General features: G+C 34.3%; 1 protein-coding gene across 1 annotated transcript; it reads left to right on the top strand.

Annotated features, from left to right (window-relative positions):
• The first annotated feature begins 16652 nt into the window (after positions 1–16652).
• Positions 16653–17075, top strand: LOC112932822 (ubiquitin-conjugating enzyme E2 N-like). The gene has a single exon (XM_026015789.2). It carries the CDS (start codon positions 16653–16655, stop codon positions 17073–17075), a length of 423 nt encoding a protein of 140 aa, XP_025871574.2.

Genomic DNA, 17075 nt, shown 5'->3' with positions numbered 1-17075 from the left:
GTGAGAGGGTTCCCCTTTCCGGAGAGAAAATTTTTAATTTATATATAACCAATTATTTATATAACCAATTATATATGGTAAATACTATACTTTTGTAGACATCTTAAAAGTAAATTGAAGCTTACTTCTAGTTTACAAATAACTTACTTTTTTCATAAAGAGATGTTATAGGGAAGCCCTGGTGGTGCAGCGGTTTGGCACCGCCTGCAGCCTCGGACGTGATCCTGGGGTCCCAGGATCGAGTCCCACATCAGGCTCCCTGCATGGAGCCTGCTTCTCCCTCTGCCTGTGTCTCTGCCTCTCTCTGTGTCTATGAATAAATAAATAAAATCTTTTTAAAAAATAAAGAGATGTTATATTTTACCAAATGCTATTTCTTCATCTATGGAAAAAAAAATCACACAATTTTCTCCCATATCTTATTGCTGTGAGAATTTGTACTGGCTGATTTTAAAATGTTCAACCAACTTCAGATTTCCTGGATAACCCCAACTTGTTCCTGAAGTCTTGTCTTTTTATGTACTGTTTGATAAATTTGATAATATTTTGTTTTGAATCATCACATCCTTCTTCATGAGAGTCACTGGCTTATAGATTTTTAAAACTTTCTGTCCAGGTTTTGTTATTATGACCATGCATAAACCAAGGTAGGAAAATTTCCTTTTTATACATCATTCTCTTTAACAGTACTATTTTACAAAAGTGTCATAAGTTCAACAGTAAATCGTTTAGATCTATGTTATATTCAGGGGAAGGTATATGTAAGTGAAGATTTTAATTATGGATTCAATATATTTGATAGATATAAAACTCTTCAGATTTTCTATTTCCTCTTATATTGGTTTTGGTGACTTTGCTTTTAAAGGAAATTGTCCATTTAATTTCTACTGTGAAATTCAGTAGCAAGTATCTGTTCATATCAGTTTTATTATCTTTTTAAATTCCTGCAGAAACTATAGTACTGTCTCCTTTTTCATTACTGATATTGGCATATTTTATCTTTTCCTTCTCGGAACAGAGGTTTGATACTTTTTTTTAGTGATTTCAACAACACTTTTGACTTATCTCAATTGTTTATTTTCTATTTTATTATTTTTCTAGTTTTATTATTTTGTCTATTTAGATTACATTTATTTTTCTTCTAATTTCTTGAGATATGTACTAGAATTTGATTTTCAACCTTTTTTCCCCTAATAGATGCACCAAATATATTATCTATTGCTGCTTAGATGCAGAAAACCATAAGAGAACATTACTCCACACAAAGAGAAAAATCCAAATAATTCCCCAAATCATAACTTTTTTTAAGCCAGAGAGCTGAAGTCAAAAGGCAATCAGATGAACTGAGTTTCGAAAGGTGTACACTCCTGAGGAGGTACAGACACAAACTGTTTTACCTTTTTCACTGGAGGAAGCACTGGAGGAAGAAGCAGCCATTATATGGGAGTAAAATGAAAAGTAACTATTTGACAAATCTGTAAGAGCTGGAATGGTGTCGCACTTTAGAATTCATGGAAGGGCCAGACAAAAACAGAGCCCTGCATTCACTCAAAGCACTTTCCCCTGGCTCTAAACCCCCTGCTCCTGGCGCAGAGCAGGACACCTCAGGATCTGAGTTTCCTGGCCCAAGTAAACATCCACGCACTTCCTGGAACCTGCCCTCTTGGGAAGCAAAAGCCTTGTCAGCTGGGCTGGGAAAAGCAGGAAACTCTTGCCATTAGGGTTCCAGAAAAGATCTACTGATTCCGATGGAGGAGTAGACACAAAAGCCATTTGTCCTTTTCAGATGGAAAGGCAGGACTCTAGCCCTTGTTTTGGGGTAAGAAGAAGTCGCTGCTGAAAGGAAGCCAAGAAGTAAAAGCTGCCTGCACTTAAGTGGGAAACGGGATTGCCCATCTGTCCACCCCCAACAGCAATCCCTCTCTCCACCATTCTGGGGCAAAGGTATCTGCTGCTGAGAGAGCAGTAAAGCAGAACCACCTGCTCTGTAGGGCAGGAAACCTGATGGAGCACAAAATGGGTGGGAATAGGCACTGCACTGATACAAAGCACATGTGTGCTATCACCAGGGGAGGCCAGGGAGCTCTGTCAAGCAGGCTTAGAGGGAAGTTTAGAGAATAGTATTTATATTAGAAAATAAGAAAGGTTGTAAGTCAATGAATTCAGCTTCCTCCTAAAACACACACACATGCACAACTAGAGAATGAAGGACAAATTAAGCCCAAAACAAGAGGAAAAGAGGAAATATTAAAGATACAAGCAGAAATCAATGAAATAGTAAACAAGTGAAAAACAGAGAAAACTCAATGAAATTCAAAGTTAGCTCTTTGAAGAAATCAATAAAATTGATAAATCTCTAACCAGACTAACCAAGCAAAAAGGAGAGAAGACAAAATTACTATTTGCAGGAGTAAAAGCAGGGGAAGGTTGGTGCAAATCCTGCAGACATTACAGGATAATATGAGAATATTATACACAGCTGTATGCAAATAAATTCTCTGAAAGACACAATCTGGCAAAGCTCACTCAAGAAATTGATAAATGGAATAACCCTATGTGTCAGTTCAAGATATTGAGTGTGGAGTGAAAAGTCTTCCCACTGACAAAAGTCCATGCCCCCATGTCTGCTTTGTCAATTTATGGAAGGAATACTAATTCTACACAAAATTTCCCAAAAAATAGAAAAGGAGGGCATACTTCCCAACTCATTTTAAGATGTTAGCATGACCCTGATGTCAAATTGAAAGATATTGTGAGAGAACAGATCAATATCCCATATGAACATAGATGCAAAAATCCTTAATAAAACACTAGCAAAACAAATTCAGCAATTATATAAAGGATTATACATTATGACCAAGTAGGGTTTATTCCAGGAACACAATAGTATTTAAATGAAAATTTATAGAATTAAATATTTTCACTACGAAAGAAAAACTCTCAAACCAAAGACCTCATAATCTATCTTTAAAAAGTAGGGGGGACAATGAGGAAAGGAAACTCAAAATAAGTAGAAAGGAATAATACGGTCACAAAACAAAGAAAGAAAACAAAAATGAGTAGAGAAAATTGAGTAAAATTAAAAGCTGATTATTTGAGAATATCAATAAACCGATAAACGTCTAGCCAGACTAACTGGAAAAAAGGGGAGAGAATACAAATTACCAGTATCATAGATGAGAGAACATCACTACAGATCTTAAAGATACTTAAAGTACAATGTGGAAATATTATTTTTTAAAGTATGCCAAACTTGACAGTTGGTATGAAATGCTTAAATTCCTTGAAAGACACAGAGTACTAGTGCTCACTAAAGAAGAAATAGACAACATGAATTGAACTGAATGAATTGAAATTATAGTTTAAAAAAAAAAACGTTCTTGCAAGGGAAAATGTAAGCCCACACTTTTCACTGGTAAATTCTACCAAGTATTTAAGGATGAAATACCAAAATTATTATATATACTCTCCTAGAAAATTAAGGAAGATGAAATACTTTACAATTTGTTCTATGAAATCAGCATTAAAGATAACTGAAATCAGAAAATCAATCTAATTTTAAAAAGGGCAAAGACATGAATAGACATTTCACCAAAGATAATATATTGAAGAAAAAAAATAAGTATATAAGAAGGTATTTGGTATTATTAATCATTAGGGAAATGTAAATTAAAGCCACAATTGGATACTATTCCACAACCACTAGAATGGGTAGAATTAAATCACTGGCTGGGGAGACTGGGTGGCTCAGATGGTTAAGGGTTGGACTCTTAATTTCAGCTCAGGTCATGATCTCAATGTTGTGAGATGGAACCTTGCAGTAGGTTCCCTGCTGGGTGTGCAGCCTGCTGAAGACTCTCTCTTCATGAGCACCTGGTGGCTCAGTCCGGTAAGTGGCTGCCTTCAACTCAGGTCATGATCTCAGGGTCCTGGGATCAAGTCCTGCATTGGGCTCCCTGCTCAGCAGGGAATCTGATTCTCCCTCTTCCCTGCTTGTGCTCTCTTACAGTCTTTCTCTCTCTCTCTCTCTCAAATAAATAAAATAAAATCTTAAAAAAAAAAAAAGATTCTCTCTTCCTCTCCCTGCTCTAGTGACCATGAGCACATGTACCCTCTCTTAAAAAAAAAAAAAAAAACACATTGCTGACCACACCCAGTTTGATGTAGGTGTTCAACACATGGAACTCTCATATGCTGCTGGTTGGAATGTGATAAAATGGCTTCTCAAATCAGTTTGACAGGCTCTTAAAAAGCCCAGCCCACACCAACCATATGACACAGCTATTCCACTTCTAATTATCTCAGCAGAAATGAAAGTTTGTGTCCACTCAAAAATTTGCACATAAGTATTCATAGCAGTCTTATTTGTAATAGCTAAAAAGTGGAAACAATCCAAATATCCATCAACAAAAATCGGATAAAAAAATGTTGGTGTATCAATACAATGGAATATGCTCAACAGCAAAAATAAATTGATTAATGATACAGTAACATGGATGAATCTCAAAATAATTACAGTAAGTGAAAGAAATGAGACAAAAAAGAGTATATACTGTATGTTTCCATTGATATAACATTCTAGAAGGTGACAAAGAATTTTTAATAACAGGAAACAGATTATTTAGTGGCTTAGATTATTTAGTGGCAAGAGGGGCAAGGATGAATGAGGAAAAAGGACAATGATGGGGCATGACGAAACTTTAGGAGGGTGCTGTTGAATACGTTCATTATCTTTGTGCTGCTGGTTTCACAAGTGTATAAATATGTCAAAATTTATCAAATTGTACAATTTAAAAATGTGTATTTTATTATAGTAATTGTACTTTGAGAAAACTATAAAAATTGTTAGGAATATATATATCTCTATGATTGTGGTATTACTCATACCTTCTTTGATTTTAGTCAACTTCTACATATTTCAAAACTGTTATTCGGTTGATTTAACTCTAGGATTCTTTAATCTTTTAGTTGAACCGACTAATCACTAAACAATGTCTTTATTTTTCAGAATGGTTCTTGTCTTAAAATATATTTCATTTGATATTTATATAACCTCACCAGTTTTCTTTTGGTTAGTGTTTGAAATATATAGATGTGTATGTATATATGCATATGTAAAAATAGGCTGGAAATATATTTTTTCTTTTTTTTTTACTTTAAAACAGTGAGGGTTGTAATATTAAAATGACTCTTGTAACTAGCATAGAGGTGGGCATTTTCAAATTAATATTAGAAACTTTGTTTTTAAATTAAGTATTAACCCATGAATATTTAATTTATAACTGATACAATTTGGATTTAAATGCTTATATAGTTTATTACTATAATAATATAATTTAATATTGATATAGTTTGTCTATTATATTGTTGTTTTTGTTGTTTCTTATCCCTGTCTCTGAGACATGACTGCCTTGAATCTACCCCAAATCCCCAGTGCACAATAGGCCATGATTAGGTTATACAGGTTTTTTTCCTAGATTATTCAGTAAATATCAAAACAACAGAATGAACAGGAATTGAAAATTTGAGTGTTATATAAGAGGAAGAGAACTTGCAGATAAACAAAAAGATCTGTGCCCCATGGCATGATTCCAACAATGGTAATCTTGGCTATGATTTTTTTTTAGATCCTACTATATTCTAATGAAGGCTCCAGGCATTTTAAATCTTAACAATAACTGGTACTTTAAATCTTAACAGTAACTCTATTAGGTAAATATTATTATCATACCTTATTATATAGAGAACTAAAACACAGAGGTGTTAAATAATTTTCTAGAAGTCACACAATTAACAAGTGATTGAATTAGAAACTGTCTGGTGGCTCAGTTAGTTGCTTAACCATCTCACTTTGGCTCAGGTCATGATCTCAGGATCCTAGGATCCAGCCCCACGTCAGGCTCCTGGCTAAGTGAGGAGTCTGCTTCTCCCTCTCCTTCTCCTTCTACCCTTCCCCTTCCCTTCCCACTTGAGACTCTCTGTCTCAAATAAACAAATAAGATTTTTAAAAATTGAATACTGATATTTCTAAGTTTAGAACTCAAACACAACCTTTTCACTATTTAATTTTGCTATAATAAGGCATTTAAGAAATGACTAGAGGGCAGATTTGTATTAGTTATAAGCAAATAAAGAGATATATTACAAAGAAAATACAAAAAAAACATTTTAAGAAATGACTAGAGGGCAGATTTGTATTAGTTATAAGCAAATAAAGAGATATATTACAAAGAAAATACAAAAAAAGCAGTTCTTGTACATATTTTGCTAACGTAAATCATACTAGAGAAGGCACAGGAAGATAATGTTATCAGTTATAAGAAAATGGAATTGTACTATTGAAAAAAATATTAAAAAGCAGAAGTCTTTATATAGTTTTCATAGCTAATAATTAATTTATGCCATCAATGACATAGAAAGGTTTCTGTAGCTCACATCTCTTAAATATAAAATAGATACAAATAATCTATTTTTCTGGTTACTTGGACCCATAATTATATCTACTTGTAAATTATAAATTCTTTCAAAGATATATTTTTTAAATAACAGAAAGAGAGATCACTTGTTGGCCTTTTGGCTAAGATCAAGTGCAAACAATAGAAATTGACATAATGCAACATGTTTATTGATACATGTAAAACTCTAATCAAAGGGCAATTAGCTTTGTTAAATAAATATACAACGTCAGAGATGAGTACTGAATCCAAGGTACATGGTGCTGTCTATAGGAGTCTTCAAATAACTATGAAATAGCACACTGATATTAGAATAGAGTAACTGATTTATAGTCTCGGGAAAAACAGGAAAAAATCATATTAGGAATTAGAACACAATTTATCAGATATATCACCCAGGAAGTAAAGTTGTCCTACAATAGCTTCTTTAATGCCTATTTATCCAAACAATTAAGATAAACTTTTAAAATATTAATTATTAATAAAATATTTTAAACAAAAATTCATTAAGCATATTAGTTTCATATTGCTACTATAACAAATTGCCACAAACTCAGTGGCTTAATAAATTATTTCTGTTACAGTTTTGGAGGCCAGAAGTCTGAAATTGCTTTTCACTGGACAAAAGTTAAGGTGTTGACAAAGCTACATTTCCTTCCTGAGGCTCTAGAGAGTCAGTCTGTTTCTTTACCCTTTCTAGCTTCTGGTCACCATCAACATTCCTTTGTTGCTGACTTCCTCCTCACATCATCCCATTACTCACTTCCTACTCCTTACCTTACCTCCATCCTCTAAGGACCTTTATGATGATATTTACAACCTGTTAGGATTATCCAGGGTGATTGGGGATTGAATTATGCACACACACCTCATTCAAATATTGTTTATGTCCTAACCACCAGGACCTCAGAATGTGACTTTATTTGGAAATCAAGTCACTACATATGTAATTCGTAGAGACAAGGTCATTAGGCTGAGCCCTAATTCAATATGACTGACGTCCTTATAAAAAGGAGAAATTTGGATGTAGAGACAAATGCCAGGCATACAGGGAGAACACATGTAGAGGTGAAGGCAGTGGTAAGGGTGACACTTTCATTGGTCAAGGAAGACCTAAGATAGCCAGCAAACAAGCTAGGGGAGAGGCCTGGGACAGCCTTCACAAGAAAACAACCCTGTCCATGCCTTGATCTTGGACTTTTAGATCCCAGAGCTGTGAGAAAGTAAATTTCTGGTTTTTAAGCCACCCAGTTTGTGATACTTTGTTATAGCAGCCTTAGCAAAGTAATACAAGGACTAAATCACATCTGCAAAATCTCTTTTGTATATAAGGTAGCATTCATAAATTCCAGGGATTAGGGAGTAGATACCTACAGAGGGTTATTATTCAGCCTGCCACAGCATGCTTATGTCAAACCAATTTATACATTGGCAGATATAGGTTAAATAAAACATACTCCCTGCCCTCAAGATTCAGTGTTATTCACAGTACAAAGATCCAAGTATCATGTGGATCATTTGCCAGAACTTCTTGGATTCCAGCGATCTGCTGTGATATTTTACAAAGAAAGTTAAAGAAAATATAGCTTGAGGGAGGCAAGTTTTCCATATTATAAAGCTCTTCCTTGCCAAAAACATTGGTACTTCTGACTTAATCCATTTTCCAGATTAAATAGATTCCATGAACAAATGAATTTATGAATAATAGAATAACTTACTTGATTGCATTCTGGCAATAATAGTCACTTATAATTAAGACTATCTCTCAATAAGTGATTCAGAATTTTGTCTAGAAAATAAAACCATTTGTGGCTGTGTTATAATATTTTATGATTATAGTATCCCCAGATATATAATATATAAATCTGTGTACATTTTTATGTTTTATACTTAGAAAGTTTGCCTATGTTTAAAAAAATACCGTGAAGGTCAATTTAAAAAAAAAGTGTTTAATACGGAGGACTGGGTGCTTACCAATTTGTTTGGAGGTACTAGAAGACCAAAAGTCAGGACATTTGAGCAGCCAAAGAGCCATTGCTGATGCTATTGCTGAACTTCTTCGGTGTATATCATACTGAACCGTAGATGCAGAATGTAAAGTCAGGCCACTGCTTCCTTCTCAAATACTCATATCTGCACTCTGTTGCTTGCCAACTGCCACAGCAATAAATATGTGGCCTCCATTTTATTTCCATCTTCCATCTCTCATGTTAGGTTAAATAATGACCAGATCCTAATGCATATCTATACCTCTAACTTCAAGGGAAGGAGTTTTTCTCACTTTCTACCTAAAATTAAGTTGAGATAGTAACCTAGGAAAGTCACCAGATTTCTCCTGTCATTGAGGCACATAGATTGAAAACGTCTAAAAACTGAGAAGAGAAAGAACAGAGACAGAGGCTCTAATGAGAAGACACAATCATTCCCAGATGAACAGGGAATGGACATTTAATAGAGCATTAATTAATTAATACAGCATTCGCATAACATTATAAATGTTATGTTCATCAAACCTAGAAATGGCTTTGAGTAAAAAGTCACAATTTTAGTCTATTGCACTCTCAAAATTCCACAAAATTAACATAAATGATGTGGTCCCAATATGTACTGAATTCATCATAAAATAGCATGGGATGAGAAATAGCTAAAGTATCCCTGACCTATGAAAATATTAGGTGGACAATAAGAAATAATGCACATTTCTAGTCTAGAAATAATGCACTTTCTTATTGCTAATAAGAAATAGCAATATATTTGGCAATAAGCTTTACCTCCTATATTAGTTAGGAGTCTTTAAAAGAACACGAATTCCCATTCAAATAGAATTAGAAAGAAATGTTTATTCATTAGGAAAGTTTAACTCTAGGTGGCTTTATGTATGGGTTGATTCCCAAATTCAACTAAACTACTAGGACCTGATTTGTCTTGATTTGTTGAATTATTCCTCTGGCTTCGTATCTAGCCTCCACGAGATGATCTTGGGTAACTCCAAACTCATGCTTCCCCCACATTCTATACATTCATGTCCATCAAAATAGTAGGCAGATTCTTTCTTCCAAGTCTAAACCACACACCTATGCCTATGTGGTCCAAGATGAAGTGCAGTTTACCCAAAGCACAAAAGCTGATCTTGGGAAGGGATGGTGCCCCAATAAAAAAAAAAACCCACAAAATAAAACAAAACAAAACTGGATACTATTATCAAAGAAAGGGCAATGTATTAGATACATAGTTGAGTTTACTCTATCTCCAAGCCCTCAAGTTGGCTCTTGCTGCCCTCCAATGATTCTGGAGGGAGATATACAAAAGGATAGGCCAATAAATGCTACATTTCACTACACATGGACGTTAGCCTCACATCCTTAATGGAATTCTGGAGAATTAGGCACTAGATGTGTGGCAAGGGCTCCTTTCATTTGGGTTGACTCTAGATCTTGAGCTCGATGCAAGCCACTGGACACTTGATCCTTTTCCTAGAGGCTCACACAATAGTATTACCACACAGTTGGCTATAAAAGGACAGACAAATCTATGGTAGAACACATTCCAAGAAGAAATAAGAGATATTTGCCTAATGATAGGTTTACTTCTATTCCTTATACTAAAGCTGCATCTTTAGAAAAGAAGATTAATTTTTTCACCTCTTCTGTTCGAAAATACAGTGCTTCTTTGAAGGTAGAGTATGAGATGGACTCATAGAACTTGGAGAACTAACAAAAGGCCCATGAGCAGATGGAACAGAGGACAGACATTTTTGTAAGTTTTTAGCTAAGGAGTTGTTCTCCTTGGTGAGGAAGAAATATTAAATTAAATTAAATTAAAAATTTTCAAATGTTTAAAGTCAGGTCTTCTTTGCGTAAGAATAAAAATCTCGTACCCTCAATCACTGTTATCTGGACTTTTAACAAATCAGTATCAAAATCAATGCAAGGATAATTTTCAAAGGTAGCAAGGTACATTGTTATCTTTAATTTGAAGGTGAACAGTTCATATGGTTTGCTTGACAGAAGCATATTAGTTCTATAAAATCTGAATAATGGATCAGAGTCTCACCTTCATTGACTTCTATTATGCTGCCAATTTCTAAATGGTCTTGATGTAAAGAAACATCTCCTATTAATTTGAATATACTTTTTAAAACTAATCATGTACTCACGATTGGCTTAGAGCTCCTTCCCTGGGGGAGGAGAATGAGGGCAACAATGCATAGGGCATGGGCAGGAGGTGCTTCTTTCCAACCCTCACTGAGAACCACAACCTTATATCATTTGTTAGTGCAATGCACCTATCATTATATTTAAATTATAGTTTTAACAAAAAAAATCATTTGAGGAGGTGCATTGCGTTTAAAGCAAATTATCCTCATAGTGTTTTACTGATTAGCAAATGGTTCAAGAAAGATGCATCCATATATCTTGAGCAGTAAGAGATGGCTGGTATTTTTTTTTTATCAGATTGAATTTTTTTCTCCTAAATTTTTATTTAAATTCCATTTAGTTAACATAAAATGTAATATTGGTTTCAGGAGGAAAATTTAATGATTCATCACTTACATATAACATCCAGTGCTCATCATAACCAGTGCCCTCCTTAATACCCACCACTCATTTAGCCCATCCCCCACCCACCTTCCTCCAACAACTCTCAGTTCTCTATCATTAAGAATTTCTTACGGTTTGCTTCCCTCCCCCTTTTTTTTACCCTATTCCAATATGTTCATCTGTTTTGTTTCCTAAGTTCCACATATGAGTAAAATTATATGGCATTTGTCTTTCTCTGACTTACTTCACTTAGGATGATACACACTAGCTCCATCCACATCATTGCAAATGGCAAGATTTCATTCTTTTTGATGGTTGAGTAATATTCCACTATGGAATTCAATATATATATATATCACATCTTCTTTATCCATTTATCAGTCAATGGACACTTGGGCTCTTTCCATAGTTTGGGTGCATGTACCCCTTTGAGCCTGTGTTTTTGTTTCGTTTGAAGACTGGTATCTTTTCTAATTGTTCATGCCCACTTCAGAGTACTAAGTACTCATATCAAATTGTTTAATTATGTAACTATTTTTATAAATATTTATAAATATATTTTTATAAATATTTTATTTATTTATATGACAGAGATTTAGAGAGAGAGAGAGAAAGCAGGCAGAGCATCAGGCCGAGGGAGAGGGAGAAGCAGGTTCTGATGTGGGGCTTGATCCTGGGACCCTGGGACCATGACCTAAGCCTAAGATAGATGTCTAACCGATTGAGCTACCCCGGCTCCCCATGAGAGAGGGGTAGCTATTTTTAAAGTTGTCTTTGCATACAGATATTCAAGCAGATCAAGGATATTTAAAATAAAGAATAGAATGATTGGCAGAGGCAGGCAGTGGGGAATGAATGAAATAAGTTTTTCCAGCTGCAAAATAAGTAAGTCAGGAATACACAATATACAGCATGATGACTATAGTTAGTGATATTCTTTTGCATATTTGGAAGTTGCTAGTAGAGTAAATCTTAAAAGTTCTCATCACAAGAAAAAATTGTAACTCTGGTAATGGCTATTAACTAGACATTGTGATGATCATTTTACAACATAGAGAAATATTGAATCATTATGTTGTATATCTGAAACTAATATAATGTTACATGCCAGTTATATCTCAATACAAAATAAAAGCAATTCAAAGTTCATACAGGAACATTGAAAATGATAAAAGTGACATTTTAAATCAGTGTAACTAGATGAACTATTGAATATACAGTGTTGGGGCAACTGACTAGCCTTTTTTAAAAAAATAAAATAAAACTGAGGAACAACTCCACTGCTTACAGCTTGCTAAAATCCAGATGAATAAATTGTTTAAAAAAAATGAAACCATAAAATTATCAGAGGAAAAAAGGGGTAAATCTTACCTATAATTTTAGACTAGATAAGGCCATTCTAAGTTTTATCACAGACTACGGAACTTATAACAAAGTTAAATTGAAATTAAGACAAGTTTGACTACCCAAAATGTCTACATAGAGAAAAAAAATGCTACCTACGAAGGGAAAATTCTTTGAATGTTTGCAATACATATAAAAAGCAAAGGACTAATATCTAAACAGAAATAACATTTGTAAATCAAACTCAGTTGAAATTACAAATATAAATAACTTAGGGATCCCTGGGTGGTGCAGCGGTTTAGCGCCTGCCTTTGGCCCAGGGCGCGATCCTGCAGACCCGGGATCGAGTCCCACGTGGGGCTCCCGGTGCATGGAGCCTGCTTCTCCCTCTGCCTGTGTCTCTGCCTCTCTCTCTCTCTCTCTCTCTCTCTCTCTCTCTGTGACTATCATAAATAAATAAAAATTAAAAAAACCAAATATAAATAACTTAGCTTAAGCAATACAGAAAGGAAATAGAGAAACTAAAATAAACAATAACTGTATTAGGAAATTATTAGAAATTTACAATACCAGATTTCAGACAATCATTCTTCACTTTTGACAAGATTAAAGAGAGAGTATTGGAAAGCATGTACAAGAAAAACATTTTTTAAAACTTCTGGAGAGCAAGTTAATTTGTTTAATCATTTTGGAGTGTAATTTCGAAGTTTATCAAAATTGTAAATGCATGTATGACTCCTTTATCCAGTTTTACCACTAGTAAAAATTTCTGGCAGATACTCACATAGGCGTACACACACACATGATTAATATTTGTAGAAGGGAAAACATGAAAGGAACATAAGTGTCAATGAATTAAGTACTAGTATAATCATGATACATCAATGCAATATTTTACCGGTTTGCCAAAGAGAAAGAACAAAGCAATTTAAAAGTGCTTTCAATAAAAGATAATAAAAATTCTTTAGTAGAAACAAGACAAAATCAAAAGTACCACATGACCTAGTTTAGTAAAAATATGTTTATACGTATTTTTTTTAAGATTTTACTTATTTATTCATGAGAGACACAGAGAGAGAGGCAGAGACACAGGCAGGGGGAGAAGCAGGCTCCACGCAGGGAGCCCGACGTGGGACTCGATCGGGTCTCCAGGATCAGGCCCTGGGCTGAAGGCAGAGGCTCAACGGCTGAGCCACCCAGGCATTCCTGTTTATATGTATTTATATGTGTAAAGAAAAGCACTAAATTTTTAACAGTAGTTTCCTTTATTCAGGCCCATATTTTCTGACTTTTATGTTTATTCATAAAAATGGGATGTAACTTCAACTTTAATTTTTTAAATTATTTTTATAAAGAATATAAGTATTGGCAACACAATGGCCTTTACTGAAATCCCACTTCCCGCACAAATTAACTATGAAAACTTGGACACGTCACGTAGCTGAAGCTGAAGCTTTGTCATCTATAAATTGGGGATAACGACTGCTTTTTTGGATTTTGGAGGAGAGTAAAATATGATAATGTACTTCAGTGCTTATCCTAGTGCCTGAAACAAAAATATTCAGTAAATGGTAGCTGTTATATCATATTATTATCAATGACCTAACACTGCTATAAAATATAAAGTTAGCAACATCATGTTATTTATTTTTGTAAATAAATACATGAATGGGGGACCCAAATTATAATTGCAATTACTATTTAGACAAAATAAACAGTATCTTTTACTGAATTGCTTCTTAGGTACATTTATTTATTTCTAATACAGTTTCTCCATGTATTAATAGATTTAAGGCAGAGTTTATAAAATCATTAAAAAACATTTAAAATTGAATGTTACCTGGAGAATTGAAATTATACAGGCAGTAAAATTGAATAATTCTGACTGGAAATATTTTCATTCTCTATCCACACTGAAATTGCCTATATTTGCTATATAGAAATACAAATCACTAGCTAATGGCCAATTCTGTTTTACTTTTAGATAAATTTGATACGGCTAAAAGTATTTACTACCTATACTGACACACAAAGTAACAAATCAAGATTCCTTCTCAACATCCATATCTAAAACAATGTTCCATGCTATAATCACTTAAATAATTTCTATGACAAAGTTAATGTACACCTGGATTTATGTGCACCTTATTCAGAAAATGGGTCAATCTCTAAATGCCAATAGACCAAACCAGGAATTCTGAGAAATATAAATCCTCAAATCTTTCTCATTTCTTCAAAATTTAAGATGAGAAAATTTTGGCAAAATAAACACTGCCTCCCTGTTCAAGAAAAAAGCAGGCTTTTTATTCTGTTCATGTACTCCTCTGCATTAAAAAATATATATGCCATTTAATTGGTATTATAATAAATTACATGGCAAAGTGTTGTTGAACAGCAAAGGACACAGATATTATTTCCCATTGTTACTATGAATAGAATCACCCAGGTACCAATTAACATCTCATCATGATGATTACTTTTTATTGTTCTTGTTCCACTAATCAAACTCACACCTTTTTAGTTTATATTTTGATTTCAAAAAATTATGCTAAGAAAAGATTAAATTTATTTCAAATGCAAATAAATGTGAAGCATATAAAGCTAATTAGGTTTATAACCACTGAGAATAATACAAAAAAAATTTAAATTGCTTCAAGGAAAATCTTTTAGGAAACATTTGTTGAATAAATTTGAAAGAAAAAATTTTAATATTTTCTCTCATAGTTGATATTTGGCCTGTATTTTACACAGGAAAATCATATGCATTTTCTTTCTTAATATACACTGGGTTACTGTCTTTACAAGGTAGTAGTATTGTATGTTGTAGTGGAGATAGGGGAGAAATATATTTACCAAACACTTAAATTATATTTATTAATATAATATTTATTTATATTTATTAGTAGTATAAATATTATAAGGTAATATTTATTAATATAATATTAAATCATATTTAAATATATCACAATTCTAAAGCTTATAGACAAATAATACCACTTATCAGGGACAGATTCCAAAAACAAGTAAAGTGAAAATTTATGGGAAATATTAAGATACCCCCAAAAGTTTGGGTGATAAAGTAAAATGTTCTGACATTTGCAACACTAAAACAATTTAATCTAAGGAGTGATGTCCTTTAAAAATATTTTCTTTAATTATATCTCAGCTATTCCCTAGATTCTTAGACATTTGGTAGGCAATATTTTCCATGCAAGTATTTTGTTTATTATGGAAATGGGATTTCAATTTTGAAATGCATCCATGATGATTTATTGGCTAGTTTTAAGTCCTGTATAAGGAAGAGTGTTGAATGGAAGTTTGGCACCAGCGATAATTTTTTGTTGTTGTTCCCCAGCTGACAGGTTTACAGGATTAAGCTTTAGAGTGTTTGCTAGCATCCCCAGGATGCCTTTCCATAGTGGAGCAGAGTTTAGATCGACTCTGGGGTATTACCACATGATGAAGGTAATCTGTTTCCTTAGCTGAAGCTCACAAACAAAGCAGTTAAATCCCCATCACAAATGGCCATACTGGGACTCATTACACTTTTCATAGGCCTGGATCTTTTTGTTTCTAAGTCCCTAAAACATTTATATAGGGCAATGAAATTTTCACAGAACCTGAGCCAATTCCTTTAACGAAGAATGAGATGCATTGCTTTGAAAGGTACAGTGTTCTTCCAAAAGTAGGAGTGCAATTTAAGGAGCAAAGAAAGACTGGAAGAATGAAGATAGACATCACCTCCACAGTTCCTGGTGGAAAATAGGGACTTTTGTCTCGAAATGCTGCTTATTTTGCTAAAGTTTTCATTTATGTGTTAATGTAACAAATCTTGGTTGAATTTCTACCATGTGCCAGGCTTGATGTGAGGAGCTGAGATAAGAAAATGGATATGCCATGATATCAATCTCCAAGGAGTTTAATCCGGCAGAGGAGAAAGGTCTGTGAAATTCATTATAAAACAATGTGAGGGGGTCTGTTAAAAGACAAGTAAAAAGTGCCTAACATTGTGGGACCAGGTAGAAAGGGGCTACTCAGAGAGTATTGGGGCTGGGATATAGGCAGAAGGCTGGAGCCAAGAGGGAAAGCCTTACAGATATATGCAATTATACGTACAAAAGTAAGAATTTCCAGGTATAAAGTAAGGAGGGCTTTTTTTGGAAAATGCCTTTTAAAGTTTCAGAACATTGACTTAATGAGTACAGTAAACATAACTTTCTAAGTGGAGTTTAATGTTACAATCTTTTGCACTCATGTGTGAGGCGAGAGGAGCCAGAGTCAAGACCAGAGGCCTAACTCAGGACCTGACAAGATGGCCCGGCTGCCCCACAGGATTATCAAGGAAACCCAGCGTTTGAGGGCAGAACCAGATGAGAGCAACGCCCGTTATTTTCATGTGGTCATTACCCGTCCCCAGGATTCCCCCTTTAAGGGAGGGATTTTTAAACTTGAACCATTCCTTCTAGAAGAATACCCGATGGCAACCCCTAAAGTACGTTTCATGACCAAAATTTATCATCCTAATGTAGACACGTTGGGAAGAATATGTTTAGATATTTTGGAAGGTAAGTGGTCCCCAGCACTGCAGATCCACACAGTTCTGCTATCGATCCAGGCTTTGTTAAGTGCTCCCAATCCAGATGATCCATTAGCAAATGATGTAGCAGAGCAGTGGAAGACCAACGAAGCCCAAGCCATAGAAACAGCTAGAGCATGGACTAGGCTATATTATTAG

The sequence above is a fragment of the Vulpes vulpes genome, chromosome 11, assembly GCF_048418805.1.
Source record: "Vulpes vulpes isolate BD-2025 chromosome 11, VulVul3, whole genome shotgun sequence".
Lineage (NCBI taxonomy): Eukaryota > Metazoa > Chordata > Mammalia > Carnivora > Canidae > Vulpes > Vulpes vulpes.
Note: the sequence above shows the minus strand (reverse complement) of the source record. Positions and strands in the feature narration are given on the sequence as shown.